The 25,944-nt window shown below is 38.3% G+C and overlaps 1 protein-coding gene across 1 annotated transcript; it reads left to right on the top strand.

Moving 5' to 3' along the window:
- The first annotated feature begins 1,255 nt into the window (after positions 1–1,255).
- EMC7 (ER membrane protein complex subunit 7) lies at positions 1,256–11,462 on the top strand. The gene is made up of 5 exons (XM_080345099.1): positions 1,256–1,508; positions 4,581–4,700; positions 6,701–6,839; positions 7,599–7,679; positions 9,779–11,462. Exons 1-5 carry the CDS (start codon positions 1,273–1,275, stop codon positions 9,929–9,931), a joined length of 729 nt encoding a protein of 242 aa, XP_080201225.1. The 5' UTR covers positions 1,256–1,272; the 3' UTR covers positions 9,932–11,462.
- Positions 11,463–25,944: the final 14,482 nt, after the last annotated feature.

The following is a 25,944-nucleotide window of genomic DNA, read 5'->3' as shown; positions in this document are numbered from 1 at the left end:
TTCCTGGTTGTGTACAAAGTAGACATGGGATGACATACACCTTCAAAATCATGCCTTGTATAATACAATATTTTTTATTGAGTATCAGGTGATGACCAGGTTCATAATCTCTAACATAATCATGCTTAATAATTAAATGTTTTCAACACGGCCAGTAATTAACTTCAACACAAGAGGTAAAAAGGAAGCAATTGTAGCCACAACGTGACAATGAATACGTATGATGTAACAGGACGTTCTGCGTCAGGGGAAAATAGGGGTAGGGGAGCTATTACAGCCTCTTGGTTTCTCCTATAACCCTGCGGCTGCCCAGTAAGTAACAGCTTTTCATAGTATTGTACTGTCAACAAGTTCTAGTTATTGATCAGAAATAAACTGCAGCACTATAAACCACTGGTTAAGACACTTCAAGTCTTCAGTTTATAACCAATCTTAATATTTTTCATTTGTAAGCTTTTCTGTAACTTTTTCTTAGAAAACACTTATTCTTCTCTGTATGGTAACTATTAGGATTTAAATTCATACTAAAATATCTTAATTCTAAACGGATCCATCTGTTACCACCGAAGATTCATTTACTTTTTACACATTTATGTTTTTCAGGTTTGCATTTGCGTCTTTCCACATATTCAGTACCGCAATATTTTTTCTCTTACTCACAAATTGAAAAACAAAGGACCTCTCCCCGTCCTTTCATCACCCACTCCATTTCTCATCTCGAAATAAGCAAATTGTTGAAGAGCTGTGTACAGGGACAGGTTATCCGGGTTGCAAGATACCCGTGCCGCAAAGACAGAGCGAGCCCCGCGAAACATTTTTAGCAACTGTGCTGCTTTGGGGGCCCAAGAGCCCCAGGTGCAAGGTCCGAACGACGCCCACGAACAGCCAGCCCGGGAGCACCTGTACGGCCCCCGGGGCGGGGCCGGTGTCGCGCGGCCTTGCCGGTGCTCTGCCCGAGGTGGGGGCTTCCCCGCGGCCTGCACTCTCTCGTGTGGACGCGGGCAGCAGGGCGGGCGGACCCGTTCGGGTCCCGCTCCCTCTGCCGTGCTCCAAGGGAAGCTCCGTCTGTCCGGCCAGCACCGGCGCTCGGGCGCTGCAGCGCCTCACCCGCAGCAGCACTTCCGCCTCGCTACCCGTCATGGCACCCAGCTCCCCCGCTCCTATTCGCCAGTGCTCCGTACGCCACCCGACGGCGCGGCGGCCGCGCTCTTTCCGCCCGCCTGGTGCGCAGGCGCGGCAGGTCCGTGGCCCTTGCCCCGTGCGGCGGAGGAGATGGCGGCGCGGAAGGGAGCCGCGGGCTTGGCGCTGCTCTGGCTGCTGGCGGCGCCGCTGCCCCATGTCGCCTGCGGCTCGGAGGCTGTCGGGACAGCGGAGCCGCTGGGCGGCGGGGGTCTTGGAGAGCGGTTTAAGATCGAGGGCCGGGCCGTGGTGCCCGGGGTGAAGCCGCAGGACTGGATCGCGGGGGCCCGGGTGCTTGTGGATGGGGAGGAGCACGTCGGCTTCCTGAAGTGAGCGGCGGGCGGGGCGGGGGGCTCGGGCCCGGCGGGGCGGCCATGGTCCCTGGGCGGGCTGGAGCCGGTGCCGCCCTCTGCGGCGTGTCCGCTCGGAGGTGCGCGCAACCTCCGCGCCTCTGAGCGGCTGGGCCGCCCTGCCGCGGCCGTAAGATGGCGGCCGGCGGTGGCAGCGCGACCGGTCCCGCGCCGCAGCGGCCTTGTCCCCGTGAGCAGCGCACAGCGCGGCGGGGCGCGTGGCGGCCGGCCCTGGCTTCTCCGGGACAGCCGCTCCGTGCTCTGTGAGGCGGTAGAAACGGCCGGGCCTGTGCTGCCAACCTGTGCGTGTTCTCAGCCCCCTGCAGACGGAACCGCATTGATGACCAAGGCTGCTTGCTTGTTAGAGATAAAAGAAAATGCATTAGGTTTTAATTTAAAAAAATATATTTAAAAACCGAACACGTTTAAATTAAGTTCTGGAGTGCAGTGTTTGGTCTCAGCTTTTGTGGGCATAAATTTTGTCACTTTTTTTGAAACCTTCTGTTCAGTTAAGAATTTGCTCATTCTGGAGAAATGTTTATTTGTGGCAGAAAGTTATAGTGGTATCTGTAGTTACCTGTCACAGTATTCGTGAAAAGCTTTTTCACAGTACCAGTGGAAGCCATACGATTTTATTCCTTCACACAAAATTATGCAAGTGCGTTTGGAAGCTGTAAAGAATCACAACGGTAGTGGGAATATTCAGATCGGCAGAGGATCTAGAGATACTGAGACACAGAAAATGTCCTCAGAATTCAGAGCTGAACTAATCTCATAGTTTCAGGTGTAGAAACTAATTCTAAAATCCTCTTTACTATTTTAATATGATATAATACATTGCTTTTTAAATTGTGTATCAAAAATGAGAAAGTTTGTGTGGAATTAAGATACACCACCTCATAAATACCTGTAATTTTTGATTATTTCCTCTTCAGTAAAAGTTGAACTTAAGTTTGACTCTGGGAACTGTCAGTAGGTTAACACAACAGATTTTAGTGTGCAAAACTTGCAGAATCTTGTCAGTGTAGTATCTGATAAGCCAGTAAAACCAAGTTGTGGGGGCTTGACATATTTAGGAGCTGATTTAATAAATATGGAATTGGTAAGTTTCCAGATGCTTTCTTGGAACTGCATTTGTCTGAAATACGAGGAAATAGTGTTAGCTAAGAGCACACCATATTTACGACAGTGTAACCCAGATTTCAAGCTCTATTGGTTACATTAATTTGATATGTCTGTTTATAGGTATATCAAATTGTATTGATATAACTTAAAGCCAAGCAATATTATATATATAAGTTATTCAGTTTTATAAACATTGGTAGAAGTTGCGCTACCATAAGCGTGGTACATTTTAGCAAAAATGCTTCAATGTTGGTATATTTTTGTCAGTTGTAATAAGCACAGTATTGCATGGCAATATACTTTTAGTAAAAACTGTGTCAGAAGAAAGAATGGTTTTCTTAAATAACTGGTATTTCAGGCTCAGTAGAAAGATCCTTCACTTCTGGTGACAGATTTAAATGCATTTGGTATATCAGAGGATATATTTGTCACCATCTTTTGTCACTATCTCTCAGGCACGTTTTGATTACATATTACATGGATGTCATTCCGGCTATAGAAAAGAAGAAAATAAGTATTTGACATAGCAAAGTTGCTTTTCTGAGTATTTCAGGAGTCATTCTCTAGTACAAGCATTTTTACAAATCTGATTAGTTTCCCTACCATAACAAAAATGAAACTTTTTCTCTTTTTTCTTTTTTTTTTTTTTTTGTTTCTAAAGAGGCAGTATTGGATCCGGATATATTAAGTGAAAATTTGCTCTGTCATATAAATAAATATTTAGAAAAAAACTATAATTTTATCAAAATAATACTATAAAGAATGAAAAAATATAAGGAAATTCTTAGGGAAACGTGGCAGTTGCAACGTAAGATAGTGTAAGCATTCTTAGGGGTTCAAATCATCACATAAAGTATTAGTGAAACCCATCTACGCAGTATTGTTTCTATGCTTCTGTCTTTGTGGTGGCAAGGTCCTTGGGTGATGTGCATCTTTGAGAGAGAGACCTTGTGTGAAGGAGACAAGGACAAAAGTCTTTTTGACAGTTTACTTTTAACAGGGCTCACTTATTCATTTTCCTGATACAAGTTTCTAATGTATCAGGTTTTATTACTTTTCTTCCCCTTTGAACAACTCTTTCTTTTTGTCTTAACTTTGAATCCTGATTTTTAGGAGAGATATCATTTATGTTAATTTTAAAAGGGTAGAGAACACTTAAGTTTTTCTTCCTGGAAACTTCTGGAAGCATGTAGGAAGAAAACTACAAACTTCTATACTTTATTTTAATGGCAACTGGTGCTGAAGCATTCAGGTATCTTTTTACCAATATTTTAATGATGTTGAATGTTCATATTTTAAAATAAAAGCAGTCTGTCTAAAAATCCCTTCTATGTGTATGTTCAGAACTCTTTTAGTTTCCTTATTGTTTTGATAGAGCCTTCCAGTGTGGGCTGGTCCTAAAGGGAGCAATTAAAAGTAAAAACCTCTATTTTGCAATAAAGACACAAACCACAATTTTTGTGCGTTGCAAGTAATCTCTAATATCTACCCACGCTATGTAAGATGTCATTTTTTTTTTTTTTTTTTTTTCTTCCAGCGGAAGTACCGAAACAAAGTAAACTTCATTGTATTTATTTTGGAAGGAGGAAGGAAGGTGTATTTCAAATCCTCCATCATTTGAAAACATGAAATCTAACAATTTCAGGTCTTACTTAGGGTATTAAATTATTCCTCCAGCAACACAATAGCTTGAGGGCGTGAGAAAGTCTTTAACATAACTGGTAATTTCTGCTGCTGTTCTGACGCGTGTTGATGACCTTAAGGGGTTTGATATTTTGAGTGCAGAGCGATTTTAATTTTCCTGTTGGTCATTGTCATTATATTATAATAGAAAATTATACTATTACAGTTTATTTAAAAAATAAAGCACCCTCTCTTGTGTACTGGAACGTATTGAAATGTAGTGGAACTTACTTTTTTTTTCAGGACAGATGGAAGTTTTGTGGTTCATGATGTACCTTCAGGATCTTATGTAGTGGAAGTTATATCCCCTGCTCATAAATTTGAGCCCGTGCGAGTTGACATCACTTCAAAAGGCAAAATGAGGTGAGCCTTTCTTGATTTGCCTCTGTATTGGTCTATTAAGTATGCCTGACAGCACAGTATATGAAATAATGTAAACAGTATTGCAGATCTGATGTTGCATTTCAGGCCATGTGTTTCAGCTGCTTTTAAAATCACTTCTAAGAGCACGTTTCTTAAAATACAAAATCTGATTTCTTTCGTTGTTTTGTATTTATGGCCTTAAGTAAGAGGAAATGGGTAACAAGCGTCCTTCGATTTGTTTACTTTTGTTATTTTCTTATGCAGCCATCCTGAAACAAAATCTAGACATAAATCAGTTAATTGCTTTATCTTTTACCGATACCTTTTTTTTCCTTCTTCCCTTTTTCTTTTCTCTTTTGGGAAATGTTCTGTCAAGATTTGGCACAACTAAGTTCTAATTCATTCTAATTCTAAAATACTTCTGCTATACCTCCGTAAAATGCTGCTTACAGTTACTGGCAAACGGTAGTAGTTGCCAGCCTGCAGTATTCCCGTCACATCATTAGTTTTTTTTTTGTGTTACGTCCAGATTCGCCAACTATAACTGTGTATCTGTAACTGCAAACTCTTCAGTAAGTAATACGGAAAAATGGCTATCGTATCTAATAAGGTGATTTTCATTTAAATGAACATGTTTGTGGTTCATTTGTCTTTGTACAGGCACGCATGTAGTATCTTAACTTCAAGTTTGTCTTTTACAGTATCTTATAAAAGATGCCATTACATTTTAGGAGTACAAAAATCAGTATATATGCTACAACAGTGTTTTTAGAGGAGTTTAGACATTGAATTCTCAAACTGAAAACAGTGCAAACAATATGTTAATAATAGCACAATTTGTGCTTAGATTTTTTTTTTTTTCCAGACTTTATGAAATGTTTATTTTTGTACTTTGTTAGGCAGTATCTCATTGACAACAATTAATGAATATGAAAGGAACTTGGTGAAATAGATGCAGTAGTGGGCATAATGTCTCACTTAGCACGGTTTTGGTATCTGAGGACTAGAGGTAACAAATTTGACATGAAGTAAATTGTTAGGATGTGTCTGCAGAGCAAAGTACCATTAGGCTTGACATGTCTACCAGTCAGACAGTTTGAAATTGTAATGAGGGGTTAGAGTTGGGAGAATGAAAAAATGTGATACATGAGGAAAATGTCAACTATGCTTTTCTAAGGAAAGTTCTGCCTTAAAAAAAACCCTGGAATTCTTAGAAAGAGGAAACAGTATATGGATAACAGATAAGATCTACATGAAATCTCTAAAGTGTTTGAAGAAAATACGTAGTCATAAGGTAGGAGGGAAAGGCATTCTGTTGATGAACATTTGGTGACAAATTCAGAAGTAATAAATTTCTCTTGTAATAGAAGTCATCCTGGAGTTGCACAAGGTAGGTAAATATTCATAAATCATGAAAAATGGGTGAAGAGTGACAAACAAGTAACTATCTAAATACTAGGCCCAAGTGAAGAATACTAGTGAAGAACTGTGGGAAGACCTTATAAAGTAATAAAGTCTGAGATTCAGTATTGATAGATGCAAATTAATGCACTTAGGGAAAAGATAGTATTAACTTCATATATAAATGATTGTTGCCCTGATCAAACTCAGTTTAAGCTATGCTATGCTGTTCAAAGCTGTATGTTCTGTTTAAACATTGTAGCTTTTCTTCCTCCTTACCAAGGTATGAAAAAATGTTTTGCAGAAATCACATTTGAGCAAATAGTGCTGATATTTCTGATCGGCAGGTCTGTTTTCCACATCAGGTTTTTCAGCCTGCTTAATAGCTAGCCTGGAAAAAAGGTAAAGTATATTTTATTCCATAAAGTATGCTGCAAAGAGAAGTTAGCTCTGAAGACTGAAGCCTAGCTGATGGTGCCTAGCAGATAGTTTTGTTCGTAGTCTATTATTAAAACTTTTTTTGGAATATTATCACTGAGTCTTTATTTTTTATGAAATATTGTCTTTATATTTTTAATTATTTACATTTTGCTCATTAGAGCAAGATACGTGAATTACATCAAAACCTCTGAAGTTGTCAGGCTGCCATACCCACTTCAGATGAAGTCTTCTGGACCTCCGTCATACTTTATAAAGAGGGAATCTTGGGGCTGGACAGATTTCCTTATGAACCCTATGGTATGTGCAAGCAACACACAAAGGTTAAGAGTATGCTAAGGGTCCAAATATAGCTATTCTTCAGAATACCAAGAATAAAATAATGGAGAAAAGATGTGCACACTTTTCCCTTGTGAGAGGATTGATTTGTTTGCTTGCCACTTGTTTACAAAAACCCTGTTTCCCCAAAAATAAGTCCTACCCCAAAAATAAGCCCTAGCATGAGTTTTCAGGATGCTTGAAATATAAGCCCTACTCCAAAAATAAGCCCTAGTTACAGTTCATTTAAAAAGTCAACTTAAATAGTATCCAGGCAGCTGTACATGTAAAAAAGTAAAGTCTTTTGTAGTAAAAATTAATATAAGGCCCTGTCTTATTTTCAGGGAAACAGGGTAGGAAGTTTTTCCATGACCTTTCCTCCCCTATATACCAACTTTGTTAATGTACGTCCTCTGAAAATAACTCATAGTCTGATTCCTTTGACAACATGGTGGTGTTCTAGTAGTGTAGAGATCAACATGTTGCAAGATTGTAATTGTATCAGTTGAAAAAGAGATCAAGAATTTACTTTAATGGTTCAACTTTGAAATCTGTTGTTTAAAACGTAATACTTCTTTACCTGGTCTCTTTCCTGACAAGGGGATTACTGTTACTGGGTTACAGGCTCAGAATGTAGGGGTTCTAGAATTTGGCTCTTTAGCTAAAAGTTTTATGTCAATATGTGTGAAAGCATCTGGAGCAACAAATAAGCTGAAGAAATATTTGCTGTTTTCTCTGTAGGTGATGATGATGGTTCTTCCATTACTGATATTTGTGCTTTTGCCTAAAGTTGTCAACACCAGTGACCCTGATATGAGACGGGTAAGTACGTTCAATTGATGCAGACACAGAGAACAAAGATAATGAGATTTTAGGATACAGAAAAGTAATAAAAACAAACCTGGACTTTTAATGAAGTCTTAATGGGCATAATTTACTCAGTTAATACAGTGTTGCTGTTCTAACAATGAATTCTAACATTTCCAACTCATTAATTTGCTGTTAAACAGCACAACACAGAATTAAATCGTTTGACGTAGCTTTGAAAGTATTACAGTATGAATGGTGTTTTCCAGAGTTAAAGCAATAAATGTAATTTCTCAAAGGCTATTTTTTCTGTAAGTTTTCAGTGTATTTCTGCACTATGTTTAAATCTAGCCTTTCATTTTCAGACATCATTTAATGAGTGTCGAGCGTGTTGAGAACAGTATGATGTGGGAGTTTCTTATTTATTAACCTAAACCACATAGTTTACACGACTGTTTAATCCAGATGTCACAATAGTCTATATGATATGGAGTCTTAATGTCATCATTAAATTATCTGATTTATTGTCCTTTCATCATGCAAAATGCCGAATAGCAGAAGGCTAGGACAAAATGGAGATTCAAGGTGTTTGCTGAATCTTTTCTTATTTTTAAAAGTATGCCTTTTCTGTCTTGAGTGGCTGCTTTTTGAAGGTTTGGTTAATTTAGACTCCTTTTCCTCTAAATGACCACTGTCTTCAGTAGTACTTTATAGGTGTCTGAGTCTTTGTTGTTTTTAAAGTAATACCTATAAAAAGCGTATCAGAGCTGTGTAGTGCTCTTTTGGCTTTAATTTTGATTAAAAATAGGATACAGAGATATGCTAGATATCTGTAGCATATTCTTCAAACAGGCGTGTTCTTTGGAAGCTGAATTTTTTAAAAATCATTTATTTGTTTTTCACTGATCTGACACTGCTTGCAGACAAGCTATTCTGATGGTTAAACCATCAGTGTTTTTGATTTAGTTCTTATCTGACTGATATGACTTGGCAAGGAAAAATTTTAAGTTGAAGGAATTTTGCTTGTAATTTAAATTACCTTTAAAGAATAGGAGAAGGCAGTTTTTAAGATTGGATTATAATGGCATTGTCTAGATGACCATGTACTAAATTCTGAAGTATATATCCAGCTTCACTTAGTTTGTGGAGAATATGGAGCTTATATTACATTTTTCAAGTTAGCTTTTTTTTTCTTCATGGAATCAGCACAGTACTAGTTTATATAGAATGTTAGTCACTTTGTAACTGTGCTTGTAGAGGCATTAAGTACAGGTAGAGTATAGATGCATGTATAACAAAGGCTACCATAACAGCTTTTGCTTCATTTGTGCCTTGAAAACGGTTGAAACAGTATCATTCTCAATGGTAACTAGAAGAGCAAGGTGACAATCCCTCCTTAAATTGGCAATTACTACAAGCATTATCTTATTGTGGATATGCAGTTCAGCTGTTATATTCCGTAAAAGTACTCCAGGGTTTGGTTGTGGTTTTTTAAACCATACTAAATCACCTCATAGAGCCACTATGCTAAGCTCTAAAGTTACATTAAGCATAGCTGGAAATATGATCTCGTATTTCCTTTCATCAAACCAAACTTGGCTGCTGTACATTAATACCTTGATGTTACAAAGTATGGCAATAAAAATATCTAATCACTTCCAACAGCTTCAAAAAATTGTTAGATTTAGCATAAATAATTCTAATTTGAAAACACAAAAGTATGTGAAATCTGTGAGAACACAGACCTTAATATTGAAATAAAAGCTTAAATTTAAAAATTGAGGAAAATAATGCTGAAAATAAGTAATGGTATTTTTTTATTTTAGAATTTTTTTGTTTTAATTAGGTGATTGCCCTGTAAGACTGCTTAAGACATGGTTCTCTTCTTCCATAAACCAGTGCTTTTAGTTTTGCGATTTTATGTTTGTGTGTGTAGCTGGGCATTTGGCTGTGGTTGCATAAAAATATGTAGCAATATGTACCCTGGAGGACTGCAAATAGTAAAACAGTATTTGGGAAAATTTGACATCTTCCTGACACAATCTTTCAACTGATGCCTTAGAAACAGCCAGAATTGTTACAGGCTATTAATGTTATCTAATCTTTGCATGCAGGAGATGGAACAGTCCATGAACATGCTGAATTCCAACCATGAGCTGCCAGATGTCTCTGAATTCATGACAAGACTTTTCTCTTCAAAATCTTCCAGCAAGTCTGGTAGTAGCAGCAGTAAAGCAGGGAAAAGTAGTTCTGGAAAAAGGAGGTAGTTAAGTCTTCCTCCTAAGCCTGAGTTTGCACAATTGTTCGTTATGTAGTGTCATGTTTATTTGTCCTGAAAGATCAAAAAGCCACTACTGTAAACTTCAATCAGGCACAAAAGACCGTACGCTACAACTGTGTTGTGTAGCTTTTTTAGTCTGTATAAGCTGTTTTGTACTTGACAGTAAGCAAAAGAGGACATGGCTTCGATACTGTATCTGTATAAAGTTATTGATGATACTGAATTAACTATATTGTTCTGTAGAGAATTATTATAAATTATATGATGTGTTAAACAGTAACAAATGTCTTAATCATAAGACAACGTATTAAAAAAATTCAAAGATAACACAAGTGGAGTTCAGTCTTAAGATGGCTTTATTGTTTTATACTTGCTGTTAAGTTCTGAAATGAACAAATTCCCCTTTCAAAATGGAGTCGTGGGTTTACTGAGTAATTAATTTTCTGTATCAGTTTGTCATATGTGTTACATATAAAATAACGTCATTTTACATTGTTCACTGCCTGTACACTTTAGTTCAAGGACCTTCCACTTTTTATCACCCAGGTTTTTTTCTGACCTACTTTCTGCTAAAAACTCTTCAGGGGGAAAAAAGCAAAGCATTCCGCATCAGAAAGTCTTTTCAGCTCTGGCAGGTTAATGATGAATCCAAGGTATCTGTCTAACACGGTGAACTTTTGTCTTGGATCTTTTCTTTCTAAATCACACGTATCACTTCTGCAACACTTTTGGTTCTTAGTGCTTTCTGTGTGCTGTGCATTCATCTTATCAGTGGTATGATTTGAGGCCAAATACAGAACAATATTTTTTAAATGAAAGAAAAATCCTAGAAGTCTAGTAGTAAATTTTGTTCCAAAGTATATGACAATCTCTGGGTATGCTAAGTCACTGGCAAAACTTTCTCCTTTGAATGTGCCTGTGGTCTGGACCACAATATCTTCTCAAGCTACCCAGTAGCTTCAGAGAAAAGTTGAAAAAAATGTTTTCCTCTAGATGAACATTGCAAATAAAAATTGCAGCAATACATGCAAAACACCATTAGCAACAGTCCTTAAATATCTATACACATTTATGCTAAAAAATGTTGTTCTTTCCATTTTTACAATTGCTAATATCTTAGGTAACAGAATCCATGCAGTGTGGGTAATGGATATCTGATTCCAGAAATGGTATGTAACATTCACCTAAAGCATACCTGAAGCAAAATAAAGTCTAATGCATTTATTTATTCTGCCAAACACCTGAAGGGCTATAATTATCTGAGAATACATACTTAGAAGTATACTGTGAAACATAAAAGCTGCAAAAGAGTAAGTACTCGTTTGTAGGATTAAGTCAACTTTTAAGATGTTGGAGAAGAAATAAACCAATGTTTTTTGGACTATGAAAGATTTTGGTCTTTGCAAAGTAAGCTACACATTTTTGGTCTTGTTCTTGTTTTGATTGAATGGTCTTTTTTTTCTGTATATTAAGTAAAATATATCCAATAGAGACAAGAGAGTATTTGGATATTCTTGCTGGAAGGATTTACTGAAATGAGCATCACACTGCCTGTGTAAAAAAAAAAAACAGCAGCATCTTACTGGAAAATTCATAGGAAAATGGCGCAGTTCTTTGAAGATGGAGCAATCAGCTTTGTTACTACACTGTACTGGAAAGTACAAGCCATGAGTTCTGTTTAACAGTAATGGAAATGACAAATTGCATTAACTTGTTTTAATCACAGTTTGTTCAGTAAGTAATCATACTGATGTGCTTTTATTCACTACAAAGGTAATAGCAATATTTCTGCTTTCTGTTGATGGTCTTGATCTGTCTTTAAGGTGGGTTGGAGAATTCAGGCAATGAAAAGATGAAAATCTTTGTTAAGAGTTCAGAGAAAAAAAATTACAGGAATTGCAAGGATCCTAGTAAAGCTTTGGAAGGAGTATATGGAATATTCAATACTTCTCTTTTTCTTAGAACCGATACAGCAAGAAACAGGCAATTTCTTTGTGTATCAGCATCAGATGTGCCGTACCATGCCCCTGCCTTTCTCAACAGAAAACTCTACCCTACTCCCAGAAACCTGTTATCTGAACAATCCAAGCCCAAAAGTGGTGTTACCTAATGTTTATTCCCTCAATTTTGTACATTATTCCTCTCCTTTTCAGACATATTCGTGATGAAGTCATTTATAGAAGTGTATTGGTCTGCTGCTGAACTAATGCTAATTACAATGGTACCGTCTTGTTTGGTTGATTGGTTTTTAATTTAGAGCTGGAATCTGTCAAGTGTGAAAAGAGGTTCTAGTCATGGTGCCTTGGTCACTTAAAGTTGAAATATGGTCTTGGGCTGTCATAAATGCCACTAGGCAAAGCTTACTTGATAGCTTTCCTATTGCAGTTACTGGTGTAATGCAAGGTTGTCTTTTTTTTTTTTTTTCTTTTCAGAAAGTAAGTGTTTCCTGCAGTTCAGTTTTAATTCCTTGTCCTCTTTTGCAAATTTTTAGTAGTCTTTCTTCTGTTAGGTCTGACGTGCCCATTTTCCGAAAAAAACATAGCTGCCTTTTGGTGAGGCTACTTAAGATAACGTAAAGCAGACAGTAAGGTGAAGCAGCTGATGGCTCAGAACAGAAATTAAAGATGTACAGAATCTGCTTAGACTATAGACAAGCTGAATTCCTCATTGCCAAAAGGAGGAAGACTTCTTCCCTCCACTTGGACTGGGTAATCCTGCAGCCTGCTGCCTATAAGTTCTGGTACTTCTCAGGCTTTGCCATTTGTTGAGTTAATAAGATAAAATTGTCCATCTTTCTGCTGGATTTCTGTTATGTTTTGGAGAGGTAGCTCACAGAAGGAGTGAAGAAATACCAGAGCCAGCAGAAAGTAAGCACTGGAGGCACACAGCAGCAGGAATTGCTCTCTGTTTCTGGCAGTGAGTGTAGCACAATCAGCTCACTGCAACTTCAGGGTTCGTAGCCCAAGAGCTTATTTAGCCACATTCTGAATGAGTAGGCAACTGAGTTAGTGACAGGCTGGGTGGAAGGGAGAGGAGATATATTTTGCTGAAGTCTGTTTCAACTGCTAAGTCATTTTAGATGGCCTGGAAGGTGTGTTGAACAGTTCAAAGTAATTACTTAATTAAAGATGATTCCATTCTTCATATATAAGGAAGACATTTAGTGTATAGCTATCTCACCTCACTGTTTTAAACAAAGTATTTGTTGGTGCTCTTTATCTTTTTGATGAAGTGGAGACGACAGTAGCATCATGACGACAGTGGGGTGTGCATTGCTTCAAAGAGGAAGACTGGCTTGTAGTTAAGATTTGTATTTGTGAAGAGGACTTAAAACTCTAGAATCAAAGGACTTGTGTTCTGATGGCAACTGTCGGGCTTTGTGCAAATCATTTATTATTTGTTTCATTTTCTTGTGTGTGAAGAATGAGAAGTTTGTCTGACAAAAGTAATGGTAATGATAAATTTAGTAATTAATATTAGTTATTCAGATAGTATGGCTATGAGCTTAGTGAAGATAACACAGTAAGTAATCTTATTGAAGAGCACCTTTAGTAAACATTTATATGTAGTTCTTTATATGTATTTTTTAAAGCAACACTTTTAAGTAACCACATGTCAAGATTCCCAGAGCAATCTAGTCAATTTAATTAGGTATTCTTTTCCTATTTAGTGAATGTATTGACTTTCTAAGATCCATTTAAACATCTTCACTTGGGTGTTAATGGACCTTTAATTGCATAAAGGTTGTGTGTGATCAGTAGCTCAAAGAGGGCAAAGTTTGCTTTACAGTTTGACAAAAGGACCCTATTTTTACAGGTTAACAATGGCAACAGTAACTTAAGGTACCAAAAGGATTTCACTTTCACTTTTAAGGCATCATGTCTGACCTTAATCCTGCTGCTATTGATAGTTAGTAGCTAGTAAATCTGTATTCCCCTGATTTCGCTTCATTTGAAATGTATTTTAGGAAAATAACCACTATGCAATTTAAATACTAGCAAATCCTTAGTGGCAGTGCATGTTTTTCATTCTGATGTGTCAGTGAAATATGGAGATACAGATATATATGTATGGCTATATATTATGCTCATTTAACAAACTAAAGGAGAATAGAAGTGTTGACATCCACTTTTGATGGGTGAAGGAATATAGAAAGAACTTAAAATTTTGAACTTAAAATCAGTGGAAAAGCAGTTTTACTGAAGAAACTACATTCAAAGGTTAAAAAAAATACATAAGCACATCTTGCACATTCTTGGGCAGGGAAAGCGCAAGACGTGCCAGTGGTGCACAGGGCATTGGAAGGTCCTACTCAACAGGCTTAACTGTGATTGGTATCTCCAAAGGCTGGTTGGTGACCAGGTCACTGGCACTGAGGCCAGCTTGCCTGGGGCAACTGCTGCGCCTGCTGTGCTCCCCAAAACAGAGCACATGGACACTGCCTCCCAGGAGCTGTTCCTTGCCCGTGCTAACTTCCTTACCACATCAGGAACTACTGGGAGCGGAGGGAGGGCGTTGTCATTTGGCATATCCGAAAGTGTATTTACAACTGTTGCACAAGCTGAATACTGTGAATCAGCATATTCTTGTGTCCAGGGAAGTTCTCTGGCAGTGTTTCATTTAGTAGGGTACTTGAAGCTATAGATGATTGAAAGGAGGAAAAATTGGAGAAGGACAACCATGGTAATGTACAGACTTGAAAAAGACTAAAGAAATGTTAAGGATTGCTGTCATGGCAGATTTGATGCAAATATTAAGACTCACAAAAAATAACTTTAAAAAAATTGTAGGTGAACCAAGTTTTTGTGATGTTCTACATTTTCTTGTAGGTGATTGTAACACTGGCAGTAGTGCTAGCATGTGTGAGCAAGTGGTTATAAGAGAGCAAATGAAGATGTTTGGCCACTTCATGACACATATATGTCTATATGTCATAACTAGTCACAGCTTTTAGAATAGCACAGACTTCTGTATTTGCCTGTTACCTGCGTAAGAGAAGAAAAAGCAGCGATCCCATGTTTCTTTCCAGCTGGGTAATATCACTATACCACTCGAGACCAAGCTCATCCATCTTTTCCTCAGTTATTGCATAAAAAGTGGGCACCCATTTAAGGCTCTTCCCTAAATGGTATAAAGTAGCCACCAAGCAGCCCACCTGTCCCCCACTACTGGTGTGAGCTTCATTCTGTGTGACAGGCTGCCAGTGATCTGGCTAAATGCAAAACACATTATTATGAAAATGCAAGCAGTATCAACTGTGGAAAAAAATAGAATTTAAAAAATATTACTGCTTTCATCATTTCAATGTCTGTGAAGACAGGACCTTAGGGCTTAATGACTATTTGGAACTTAATATTGTGTGTAAAATCTGATTATTCAGACCATAAAATAACGCAACATTCAGGGAGCTTTTAGTCACAAAATTCTCTACAGGAATTGTGTTGAGTTCTAATCTGTTTTCAGGTTAATCTAGTGAAAGCTTCTTGAGGTCACAAATAGGTTGTTTATTCTATTGTTTAAAAATCCATAAAGGATTATGAATTGTCTCTCATAATAAATATTGATTCTTCAGGAAAATCTGTCTACTTTTGAAATTACAAGGTGATCCCTTCAAATTATGCTGGCAGTGACCCTTCTGTAATATTTTGTTTCCAAGGCTATGAAGATTTAATGACAACATAATTTTCTGTGCAAGTGGAACTCAGCTAGTTAGCTCTTTTATTGATGATGCACAAAAACAGATTACAGTTGAGCTCATTTTTATTATGTATTTGGTTCTGCATGGCTGATAGGAATAAAAATTAATTCAAGACTGTCATTCAGTCAAGGGCAAATGGTAGTGAATATACAACAGAATGAGAACCTTTCATGGTGTTTTTCTGCCAGAACTGGATTTTGAAGTGATTCTTTAAAACTGAATACAAACATCGAAAAGTAATATAAAAGGTGGTGAAACTAATTTGAAAACAGAGCAAGTAAAAAAGTAAGAAGGTTTTTAAAGGAATGTTTTCTGTTTGAAATATTAGAATGTTCTCATCAGAAGCCCCTTGGATTCTTTAAGGATATTCTTCCTGTCTGGTACACACAGGTTGAGCATTTCCCTTTGTGTTCAGAATCAAGAACAGGACTCCCAAGCTCACGGTCTGGTGCACAGGGCACAACGCTGCTGTTTACCATGAGGATGCGAGAAGAATCTGTATAAATACTCAGAGTAATACTTCCCACTCCTGGGATCAGAACAGAATAAGACTTGGAATTGCTTTTTGGGAGTGGGGACGAGTGTTTCTTTTCCTACCAGTTTGTTTTCTCATCTATGCGTAGAAAGTGGTTGAGATTGCTTCATCCTGGCAGGTGGGAAATCTATAAACTGTCTTAATAAAGACTTAATTTCTTGACCGTGGTAGTAGAACACCTTGAGGGGAAAGAGTATCTAAAGAATTTTGAGATCAAGATTAAGCCTCCTAATGATGTATTTTTGCAGTGCTAAACTTTATCTCTTACAAAGAGGAGGAGCTCAGATGAGAGGTGAAGCTGTTACTAAAAGACAGACTTACAGTGGAATAAGTGCAGCATCCATCATCATTTAACAGAAGTTATGAGAATTTGACCATGGTGGTATTACTGGGTATGTAATGAGGGACCCAGGTGGTCCTTCATAAAAATAACACTTCTACCTGTAGCTTTTTTAGGCATTGAATCTATAGACAGTTGGTAGTGATTCCTTAAGAAACCTTATCTTACAATCCTCTCATTTGTGGATTTCATTTGTAGTGTTGATACTCTCTCTTTTGTTTTGTTTTCCTGCTAATTCTATTCACATTGTATTTACACAGAGTTTTTTTACTTCTCTTTGCCCTTTGATTTTATGAAGACTAGAAGAGTCTTGTTGAAATTGCTGTGACAAAATCTATTCAGCTGGTGCTGGCAGAAATAATTGTATACACCACTTGAGCTTTCAAGTGTTTCAGTGGTAACAACTCATTATTTCTATCACCAGGTAGCTAGCTAATGCTGGAGAGGTCATTTGTCCTAGAAACATCTAATCAAATAGCTGTGCTTTCTTTGTAATTAGTTAGAGGCTTATTTTATTGTAGAATTTTTTTCAAATCCTTTAAGTGTATCCTGAGGAGAGTATCAGAAAAATTGTAAAGAGTCAACCACAGTTCATTGAAAATACAAGAGTTTAACAACACGCACTGTTTTCAGTTTGTCCTTTTTTTTTTTTTGGGGGGGGGGGGTGGGGCGGGGAAGTAAAAGAAGTCCAGAGGGCCTGGGTAGCTGCTTGTGAAAAACGTCAACTTAAATCCCAGTACCTAACGCTGAAAGTAACCTGCTGCTTTCAGCTCACTTAATTACTATTGCATAGGAAAAAACCACACTTTTGAAGAATTCTGCCTCTTTTAATCTTAAATCTGTATTACAGAAAATCTGCATGGTCTCTTTCATACACTGTAGCTGTTTATGCACTTTTATGTGTGATAAACTAAACTTGCCCTCTGAAAACTCATTAAGTGACCTTATAGCTTTGCAGTACCTTGTTAGCCTTTTTAAATCTTTTGTACTTTGTTCAAATTTGATAGCATTTTTTAACTAGTTAAAGTTCCACTTTCTCAAATGTGCTTTTTTTCTAAGAAGTGATTACACCTGTAGAGACGTATTCTTCTAACTTTATTTAAGCACTGTTTGTTGGGTTTTTTCTTTAAATGGTGCTAACATTGCCAACTATTTCTTCATGCATTTTTAATACTTTACGTATAGTTTGTGTTTACATACTTGTGCTGCCTAATAATGCTCTTATGTTCCAAGTTAGGAATAAGCAGGTATTTCTGCAATAACAATGTGTTACTGAGAATATTAATAGAGTTTATAAACAGAAGTCCAAACCATGAAATGAGCTCTGCTGTGTTTCCTATTTTTAGCACTGCTTACTCGCTTCAGTTAGCTCATTTATGAACAAAATACAGACCAAAATTACCAATGCAGCTAGGTTATATGAATACTTATGGAAAAATTGGTAAATGCATTTGAAGATCTTGCTCTGCCATACAATGCTACTTTTGAAGGCAAGTTTAGTATTCTCTCTCCAGCCAATGCAAGGGATATTGGTCATAGCTGTTGCCCACAGCAGATTGGGCATTAGGAAACATTTCTTCCTCAAAGGGCTGTGAAGCAGTGGAAAGAGCTGCTCAGGGAAGTGGTGGAGTCACCATGCCTGGTGGTGTTTAAAAGATGCGTAGATGAGGCTCTTAGGGACAGGGTTTAGTGCTAGAGTTAGCTATGGTTGGACTCAATGATCTTAAGGGTCTCTTCCAACCAAAGTGATTCTGTGGTTATGACTATTCCACATGATGGCTGCAGATACATGATCAAAACTACAGCCTACACTGCAGGAATGTACTTTTTGCATGTGTATGGCCTTGTACTGCTGTAGCACTTCCAGACAGTCTCCTCTGAGTGACCATCATCTGTGGCCCAAGTATGCCATAACCAGGAATGTTTTAAATGCAGTAGTCAGGAAAGGTTATTAAGGTAACCAAACTGAAGCAAGGGTAAATAAACGAGAGTTTAAACCACAGCTCTGAGATCTGTGCATGAACTTCCCTTAATTTCTAAATTCTGTAAGTTTCAGTATCCCTGTGTTAGAGGTATTACAGGTTCTCCTGTCTGCATAGGTTCTTGGACTATAGCTTATTAACACCACAGTTGCTTAAAACCTTTCAATAGTCATTGAGCAATCTGACTAATTCTTATGATGTGATCTCAACCTCTCTGCTGGGGACAACTGTAGGCAGTGAAATGTCTTGTTTTGGTATAAATTTTTCTGCTCCCACCCTATCCACCCCCTGTGTATTATTCATGTTGCCATCCCTTTTCCTTAAACAACAGCAGGATCAAGAAACCAAGTCATGTAGTTAGTGTGAGACAATGAGATCTGTGATAACCATCGTTTCCAGGTGTCCAACTCTCTTCTCTCAGTCCTTCTTTCCCTCCCAATCACCTGTCCTCAGTGGGAAGGGGGGAGGCGGTAGGAGAGGGGAGCACAGAGGGTTAACAATACATCTGCCACCATTTATTGACACCCTGCAATCAAAGCCTCGACACCAGGAGAGACTGATTCCCCAATCAGCTGCACAGAAATGTTTGTGTGGCAGGATATATGTGGTTTGTGTTTGTTTTTTGTTTTGTTTGTTTGTTTGTTTTTCCGTGGGCTCATCATCAAACTGAGAATTTAGCTTTTTTGTATTTAAAGCCTGCCTTATCTTCTGAAGCTTTCTTTTTATGATCCTTCAAAGTATTTCTTGTGATGGTATATTGTTCTATATGAAAAGCCCCTCTTTTTTCTTGTTTTTCTAGCAATGTGACATCAGCTGTGAGGTTGCTAGAGAACAACAGAAGTCACAGACCCTCTCTTTGGAAATGAGATTGTTGCCATGACAATGCTCCCAGCTGCCTCTTGTCCCAGATGAGAAAATCATTTTTAGACTCCTATATTACAAGGTTAGGCTACAATGTTTTAAACTAAACAGTATAGCTAATTGATTCAAATAAAACATCAACACAAGGCTTGTTAATCTTTGGGCCAATAATCAGCTCAAATTGTTCAATCAAATATTTGTGCAGGTACTTATCAAATATTATTTTGCTATTTGTTTTGGATCAGATACTTGAGGTAAAACTGATGCGTGGAGATGGAAAATATTTTCATCTTACTGATTTTATTAAATGTCTTTTTTATAGTAGAAATTATCCAGAGAGCTGACTGATCTAAGTTCTATTATCTCTCAAGTCCAGACAGTTGATGATATAAGTGTTGGTTTTCTTGGTGGTCTCTGGTCAACCTCACTTTGAGCAGGATTATCACTGACACCAGTTCAGCCATGCTGTGCCTAACCAGTATTAAAAACCTCCAAGCATGGAGGTTTTACAACATGTCTGGGAAAGCTGTTCCCATGCTGCACTACGCCTGGTGAATAAGCTTTCCCAAATGTCCAGTTTGAACCTCTCAAGTCACAACTTGTGGCCATTGTACCATGTTACTGTTAGACTATGTGATTAATCATGGTCAACACAAAAAAGCCTGATGAAGTTCAGATGAATAGTGACAGGTAAAGGAACCTTAGTTGAGCTAATCAATGAAAACTGTAAGACACAGACTTGACTGCTCCTAAGACTACCGAAGAAGAATGATTAGACCTTTGTCCCTGGTGTGAAAGCCCAAGAAACTCTCCTACAACTCCTTGCAGAGTGAAGTATTGCTACAAGGGACTTCATATGGGATGCAGGAGGAAAGGCACTTTGGAGTTGTTTAAAAGTTATTATGAGATGATTTTAACAGGATTGTGGTGATGTGTGAAACTCTCTATGGAATGTTTAGAAGAAGGACCAAAGGCTGGGAAAGGGATGGATCAAGGTAGCGGGGAGGAACAAACCTGGTTTGATTTTTCTCTTGACCAGTCTACTGTGGTTGCTTTTCATCACCTTATGATCCTCTGTTTTTTCCAGTTCTCTTATTTTCTGAGTTTTGAAATGTACCTCACTGTTCTTTATTTCTCTTAGTTTTTCTCCTTTTAAAACAATACACCTCTACTATTCCCACTGAAGTCCTCTGGGACCTTTGTGACTTCTAAAAGGTAATTATAAGTGCTTCAGAGAAGACTTTTGCTAGTTCATAAAGTACCTGCAGAATTTAGTCTGTCCTTGCCACTTCGAAAATACCTAACTTTTTCAGTATCTTCGAGAAGTTTTTCACTTAATCTGCCCTCCAGTCCTAATCCTCCATTAAATTCAGTTTCATTAAGTATCTGATCACTGTTTATGAAGTCTGCAACAAAAAAGGGCATCAAATCTGTGCCATTTGCCCTTCTCCTTCAGTAAATAATGGTGTTTTGATTTTTACTTCTTTTTATATCCAATGCATTTACAGAATACTTGTCTGGTTTTTATGTCCCTTGCTAATGGTAATCTTTTTAATCTTAATCCCTATTTTATTCCTAGTTTGTTATTGAGTTATTCCTATATGGTCACTCTTAGGAGTTTGTCCTTTTATTCCACTCATTGACACCAGTTCATTCTCACTTTCAAATTTTTAAAGAATTCTTGAACCAGACCTTTTGAGCTCTTAGTACAGTTCCTGTCATTTTTCCATCATTATAGTACCTTTTATTAATTGCCAACCACCCTTAAAGACCCTTTCTCTCTCAGACTCTTAGCAAGAGAGGACATAAAAAAGTTGCCTAGGTTTCTTGGGCTGTTTTGGTTTTTTTGGTTTTTGGTTTTTGTTTGTTTGGTTGTTGTGTTGTGGGTTTTTTTTGTATTTTTATTGTTGTTTTGTGGGTGGGGTTTTTTGTTTGGTTGGGTTTTGTGGGTTTTGGGGTTTGTTTTTCTTGTTGTTGTGGTGGTGTTTTGGGGGTTTTATTTGCAGTTTTCTTTGTTTGTGGGGTTTTGTGTGTATGTGTTTGATTGGGGTTTTTTTTACATATTATCCTTACAATGCTGCACATACTTTTCCTTTCTCATACTTTTCCTTTCTCATACTTTTCCTTTCTCATAATTACATAATTCTGCCATATTAAGATAGGTGTTACATAAATTGCATTCCACACAAATATTCTCCAACAGCTTTCACCTGATAAGATTGTGTGTGGCAATTTCTGCCACCTTTAGAATACAGAAGTAATTTACAAGATATGTCCTATCATAGTCTTTTCCAAAGCTACCTGAGTAACTTACGTTTTTCATTACCACTAGTCCTATCTGTCAGCTAACAAAACAATTATTTTCCTATGTCTTCCGTAACGATGGATTTGGATGTGTTTTTCAAGTTAGGTCCTACTTCAGTGGTCTTTCTTGAAAGTGAAGTCTTTTCAATTCACTTAAGTTTCTACACCTTTAGAATTTAGTCCATGGTTCAAGAGGAAGGCACGGAACATGTTTTTATTGTTTACTTCAGACCTTAGGATATTTTCATAAAGAGATCTGAAAACAAAAATTACTGAACACTTGAAAAGTCGAATGTTTTTAAGAGGGAAATATTTGTTTTGTTTTCCATTCAGTCAAAAATATATGTCTTGGTTCATTTCCCAAATGAATGGCTCATCTCACTAATAATGAATGTGTAAAAAGAGTTTTAGAAGATGTATTGAAAATAGTCTTATGTGCAATGTCTTTCAGCAGTTAAAAAATTCTTTCTGCGTTGTCAGAAAAAAACACACACTTCAATGCCATTGCCAGCTCAGAAGTTCAAGAACAAGTGAAAACTGTTATGAACATTTTTTTTGTTACTGATCCTATACAAAGATACTGAAGTGCATTTAGCCAAGGTTGCAAAGCAATTCAAAGTCACTCAAAGTTGCAGGAGTATTTCTATGGCCTGGTTGTGTTGTTTGGTTGGTTGGTTTGGTTTTTTTTACAAAACAGTCACTTGTGCTTGTGCACCCAACAAACTTCTTTCAGGAAAAATACTATGTGAGCACTTTTTAATATGTTTCATGTGTTTTGCCTTTTTAGAACTTTGTCTCTTGAGTTCCTTGGTATGCTGAACAAGATTATTGCATGCAAGTTAGCATTTTTACATGTTTATGGCAACAGAACAAAGCCATAAACCACCTGTCTCAAGCTTTTTGAAGACTCTGGATACACAAGTTGCTAGTCTGGTCAAAGCCTTTCCCCTAATGATGGTGGCATTATTGGGCATAGTGATCATGAAGTGATCAAGGTTTCTGTTCTTGGAGAAGTAAGGAGGAGGATCAGTAGAACTGCTGCCTTGGACTTCCAGAGGGAAGGCTTTGGCCTGTTTAGGATGCTGGTTGACAGAGTCCCTTGGGATACAGTCCTGAAGGGCAAAAGAGTCCAGGAAGGCTGAAGAGTCTTCAAGAAAGAAATCTTAAAGATGTGAGAGCAGACTGTCCTCGTGTGCCAAAATACAAGCCAGCAGGGAAGAAGACCGGCCTGGCTGAACAGAGAGCTTTGGCTGGAACTCAGGAAAAAAAGAGAATTTATGACCTTTGGAAGGAGGGGCAGGTGACTCAGGAGGACTTATAAGGGTGTTGTGAAGTTATGCGGGAGAAAATTGGAAGGGCCAAAGCCTAACTAGAACTTCATCTTGCTACTTCTATACAAGAAAATTAAAGATGTTTAAATACAATAGCAACAAAAGGAGGACTAAGGAGAATCTGCATCTTTCAGTGGATGTGGGGGGAAATAGAGTGACAGAGGACAAGGCTGAGGTACTAAGTGTCTTCTTTGCCTCAGCCTTTAACAGTAAGACCAGTTGTTCTCTGGGTACCCAGCCCCCTCAGCTGGAAGATGAGAACAGGGAGCAAAATGAAGCCCAAATAATCCAAGAGGAAATGGTTAGTGACCTGCCACACCACTTAGACACACAGAAGCCTATGGGGCCAGATGGACTCCACTCAAGGGTCCTGGAGGAGCTGGTAGAGGTGATCATCAAACTGCTTTCAACTATTTATCAGCAGGGAAATCTCAGTTAACTTGAAGTTGGAAAATGTGATGCCCATCTACAAGGGCCAGAGGAGTACCTGGGAAATTACAGGCCTGTCAGTCTGACCTTGGTACCAGGGAAGGTCACGGAACAGATCATCCTGAGCGCCATCACACAGCACATACAGGACAACCAAGTGATGAGGCCCAGTCAGCATGGGTTTATGAAAGGCAGGTCCTGCTTGTACAACCTGATCTCCTTCTATGACAAGGTGACCTGCTCAGTGATCTGGACAAGGGGATCGAGTGCACCCTCGGTAAGTTTGCAGATGACACAAATTGGATGGGCGTGTTGATCTGCTTAAGAGTGGGAATGCTCTACACAAGGATCAATGGGCTGAGGCCAATTGTATGAGGTCCAACAAGGCCAGGTCCAACCCTTCGGTCACAAAAGCCCCAGGCAGCACTACAGGCTCAGGGAAGAGTGGCTGGAAAGCTGCCTGGCAGAAAAGGACCCAGGGGTGTTGATTGACAGCTGGCTGAAGATGAGTCAGCAGTGTGCCCAGGTGGCCAAAAAGGCCAATAGCATCTGTGCTTGTGTCAGGAATAGTGTGGCCAGCAGGAACAGGTAAGTGATTGTCCCCCTGTACTTGGCTCTGGTGAGGCAAGTACCTTGAATCCTGTGTTCAGTTTTCGGTCCTTCACTACAGGGAAGACACTGAGGTGCTGGAGAGGGTTCAGAGAAGGGCAACAAAGCTGGTGAGGGGTCTGGAGCACAAGTCTGATGAGGAGCAGCTGAGGGAACTGGGACTGTTTAGTCTGGAGAAAGAAGGCTCAGGGAGAGCTCTCTACCTAAAGAAAGTTGAAGTGAGGAGGACATTGATCTTTTCTCCCAAGTAACAAGGGATAGGACAAGAGAGAATGGCCTCAAGTTGCACCAGAAGAGGTTTAGGTTGGATATAAGGAAAAATTTCTTCATGGAAAAGGTTGTGAAGCACTGAACAGGCTGCTCAGGGAAGTGGTTGACTCGCCATCCCTGGAGGTGTTTAAAAGATGTGCAGATGTGGCACTTAGGGACAAAGTTTAGTGGTGGACTTGGCAGTGTTAGGTTAGCGGATGGACCTGATAATCTTAAAGGTCTTTTCCAACCTAAATGATTCTACAATATTTACTGGCACTTACTGACATCATTATCCACACTACTAAGTTTAAATTACCGCTACTTTGCCCTTGCTAGAACTGATAGCTTCCTTATATGAGTTAGATAGGTATATTTTTCATATCCTTTACACAGAGAGTCTGATTAGTTGCAATATAGTAGCCAAGTTGTCTTTGCAACTAACTTTAGAGCTTGATGAAGTAGTAGGTTGATCACTCTCAGTCAAATTCTTTATTTGCAACAGTGACACGAATTGTTAAAATATAGAGAACTTGTAAAGAGACTTTCCATGTAGCAGAGGCTGCACTGGAAAAATTCAAATGAATGCTTGTCAGTTAAAGCTGAGCAGAATCAGAGGGATAATTAAAACTTCAGTATATTGTGGGGAAGGAATATGCAGTCATTTGGCTGAGAAATGAAGTATCTTAATTAACATGGCTAACAACAAGTCATTAGGGTAATGCATTATTTTGAAATCTGTATACAACCAAACCATACCAATGTAAACGCATCCTACCTTAAGATCATTATATAATTTTCAGGGATGAAAAATTATTCTCAAAATACTTGATCAAGAGCAGAGAGAGATATGTAATGATTTTCATTTTTTTCCAAAGTTTACTTCTACAGAAATAGATGCCTTTTTGTGCATGAGTGAATGAATGCCATTGCCCTTTCTTTTCTCTTCTAATTAAACACTTCCCACTTCACTTCTGTTCTGCCAGCTCAGATGCGAGTTTGGAAATCAACAAAGAGACGCAAACAGCAAGAAAGTAAAGAAAAATAGAAGGACGGGGGAGGAGATAAACAGTGATGGAATATGTAGGAATCAAAGGCACAAACCAAAGATGCACCCCAATTTATGTCAGGGTGACATGAGACCTATCAATAAATACCACTAAATTCGATGGTGTTTTCTAGAGTGTATCCACATGGGCAGAGTGGAAAGGTATCTTTGCCTGCCCTTTCTTCGTATACTATTTCAGCAAGATCTGTTACCTGTTCAAAGCACTTCTATTATTTCATAAGATACAATACAGTATTTTCATGCCTTACTAAGCTTTATAAACCTTGGCTATGAACCAGAGGTTAGATATGTCAAACATATAGATATCAGAAATTCCCTGAGCTGCATAATGCTAAAAGCAGAGACAACATGTTTTTCATCTCTTGCCTGTAGCTACTGCTACTGGCCAGTGTCAAGGAAAAGATACTGTTCTGACTGCCTGTGGCCATCCTTGTGTGTCATGAAATCTTGCTTGTACTTTAAAGAGAAATATCACTGAGTTTTAAATGTTACAAGCAAGTCTTTCCTAAATATTTGTTGTGTGTATATATTGAATTGTGTATGAAATATAAATCCTCACATGTTGTGCTTTCTCTGAGGATGAAATATTGAA

This window comes from Nesoenas mayeri (genome assembly GCF_963082525.1).
Source record: "Nesoenas mayeri genome assembly, chromosome: 5".
In the NCBI taxonomy this organism is placed as follows: Eukaryota; Metazoa; Chordata; class Aves; order Columbiformes; family Columbidae; genus Nesoenas; species Nesoenas mayeri.
Note: the sequence above shows the minus strand (reverse complement) of the source record. Positions and strands in the feature narration are given on the sequence as shown.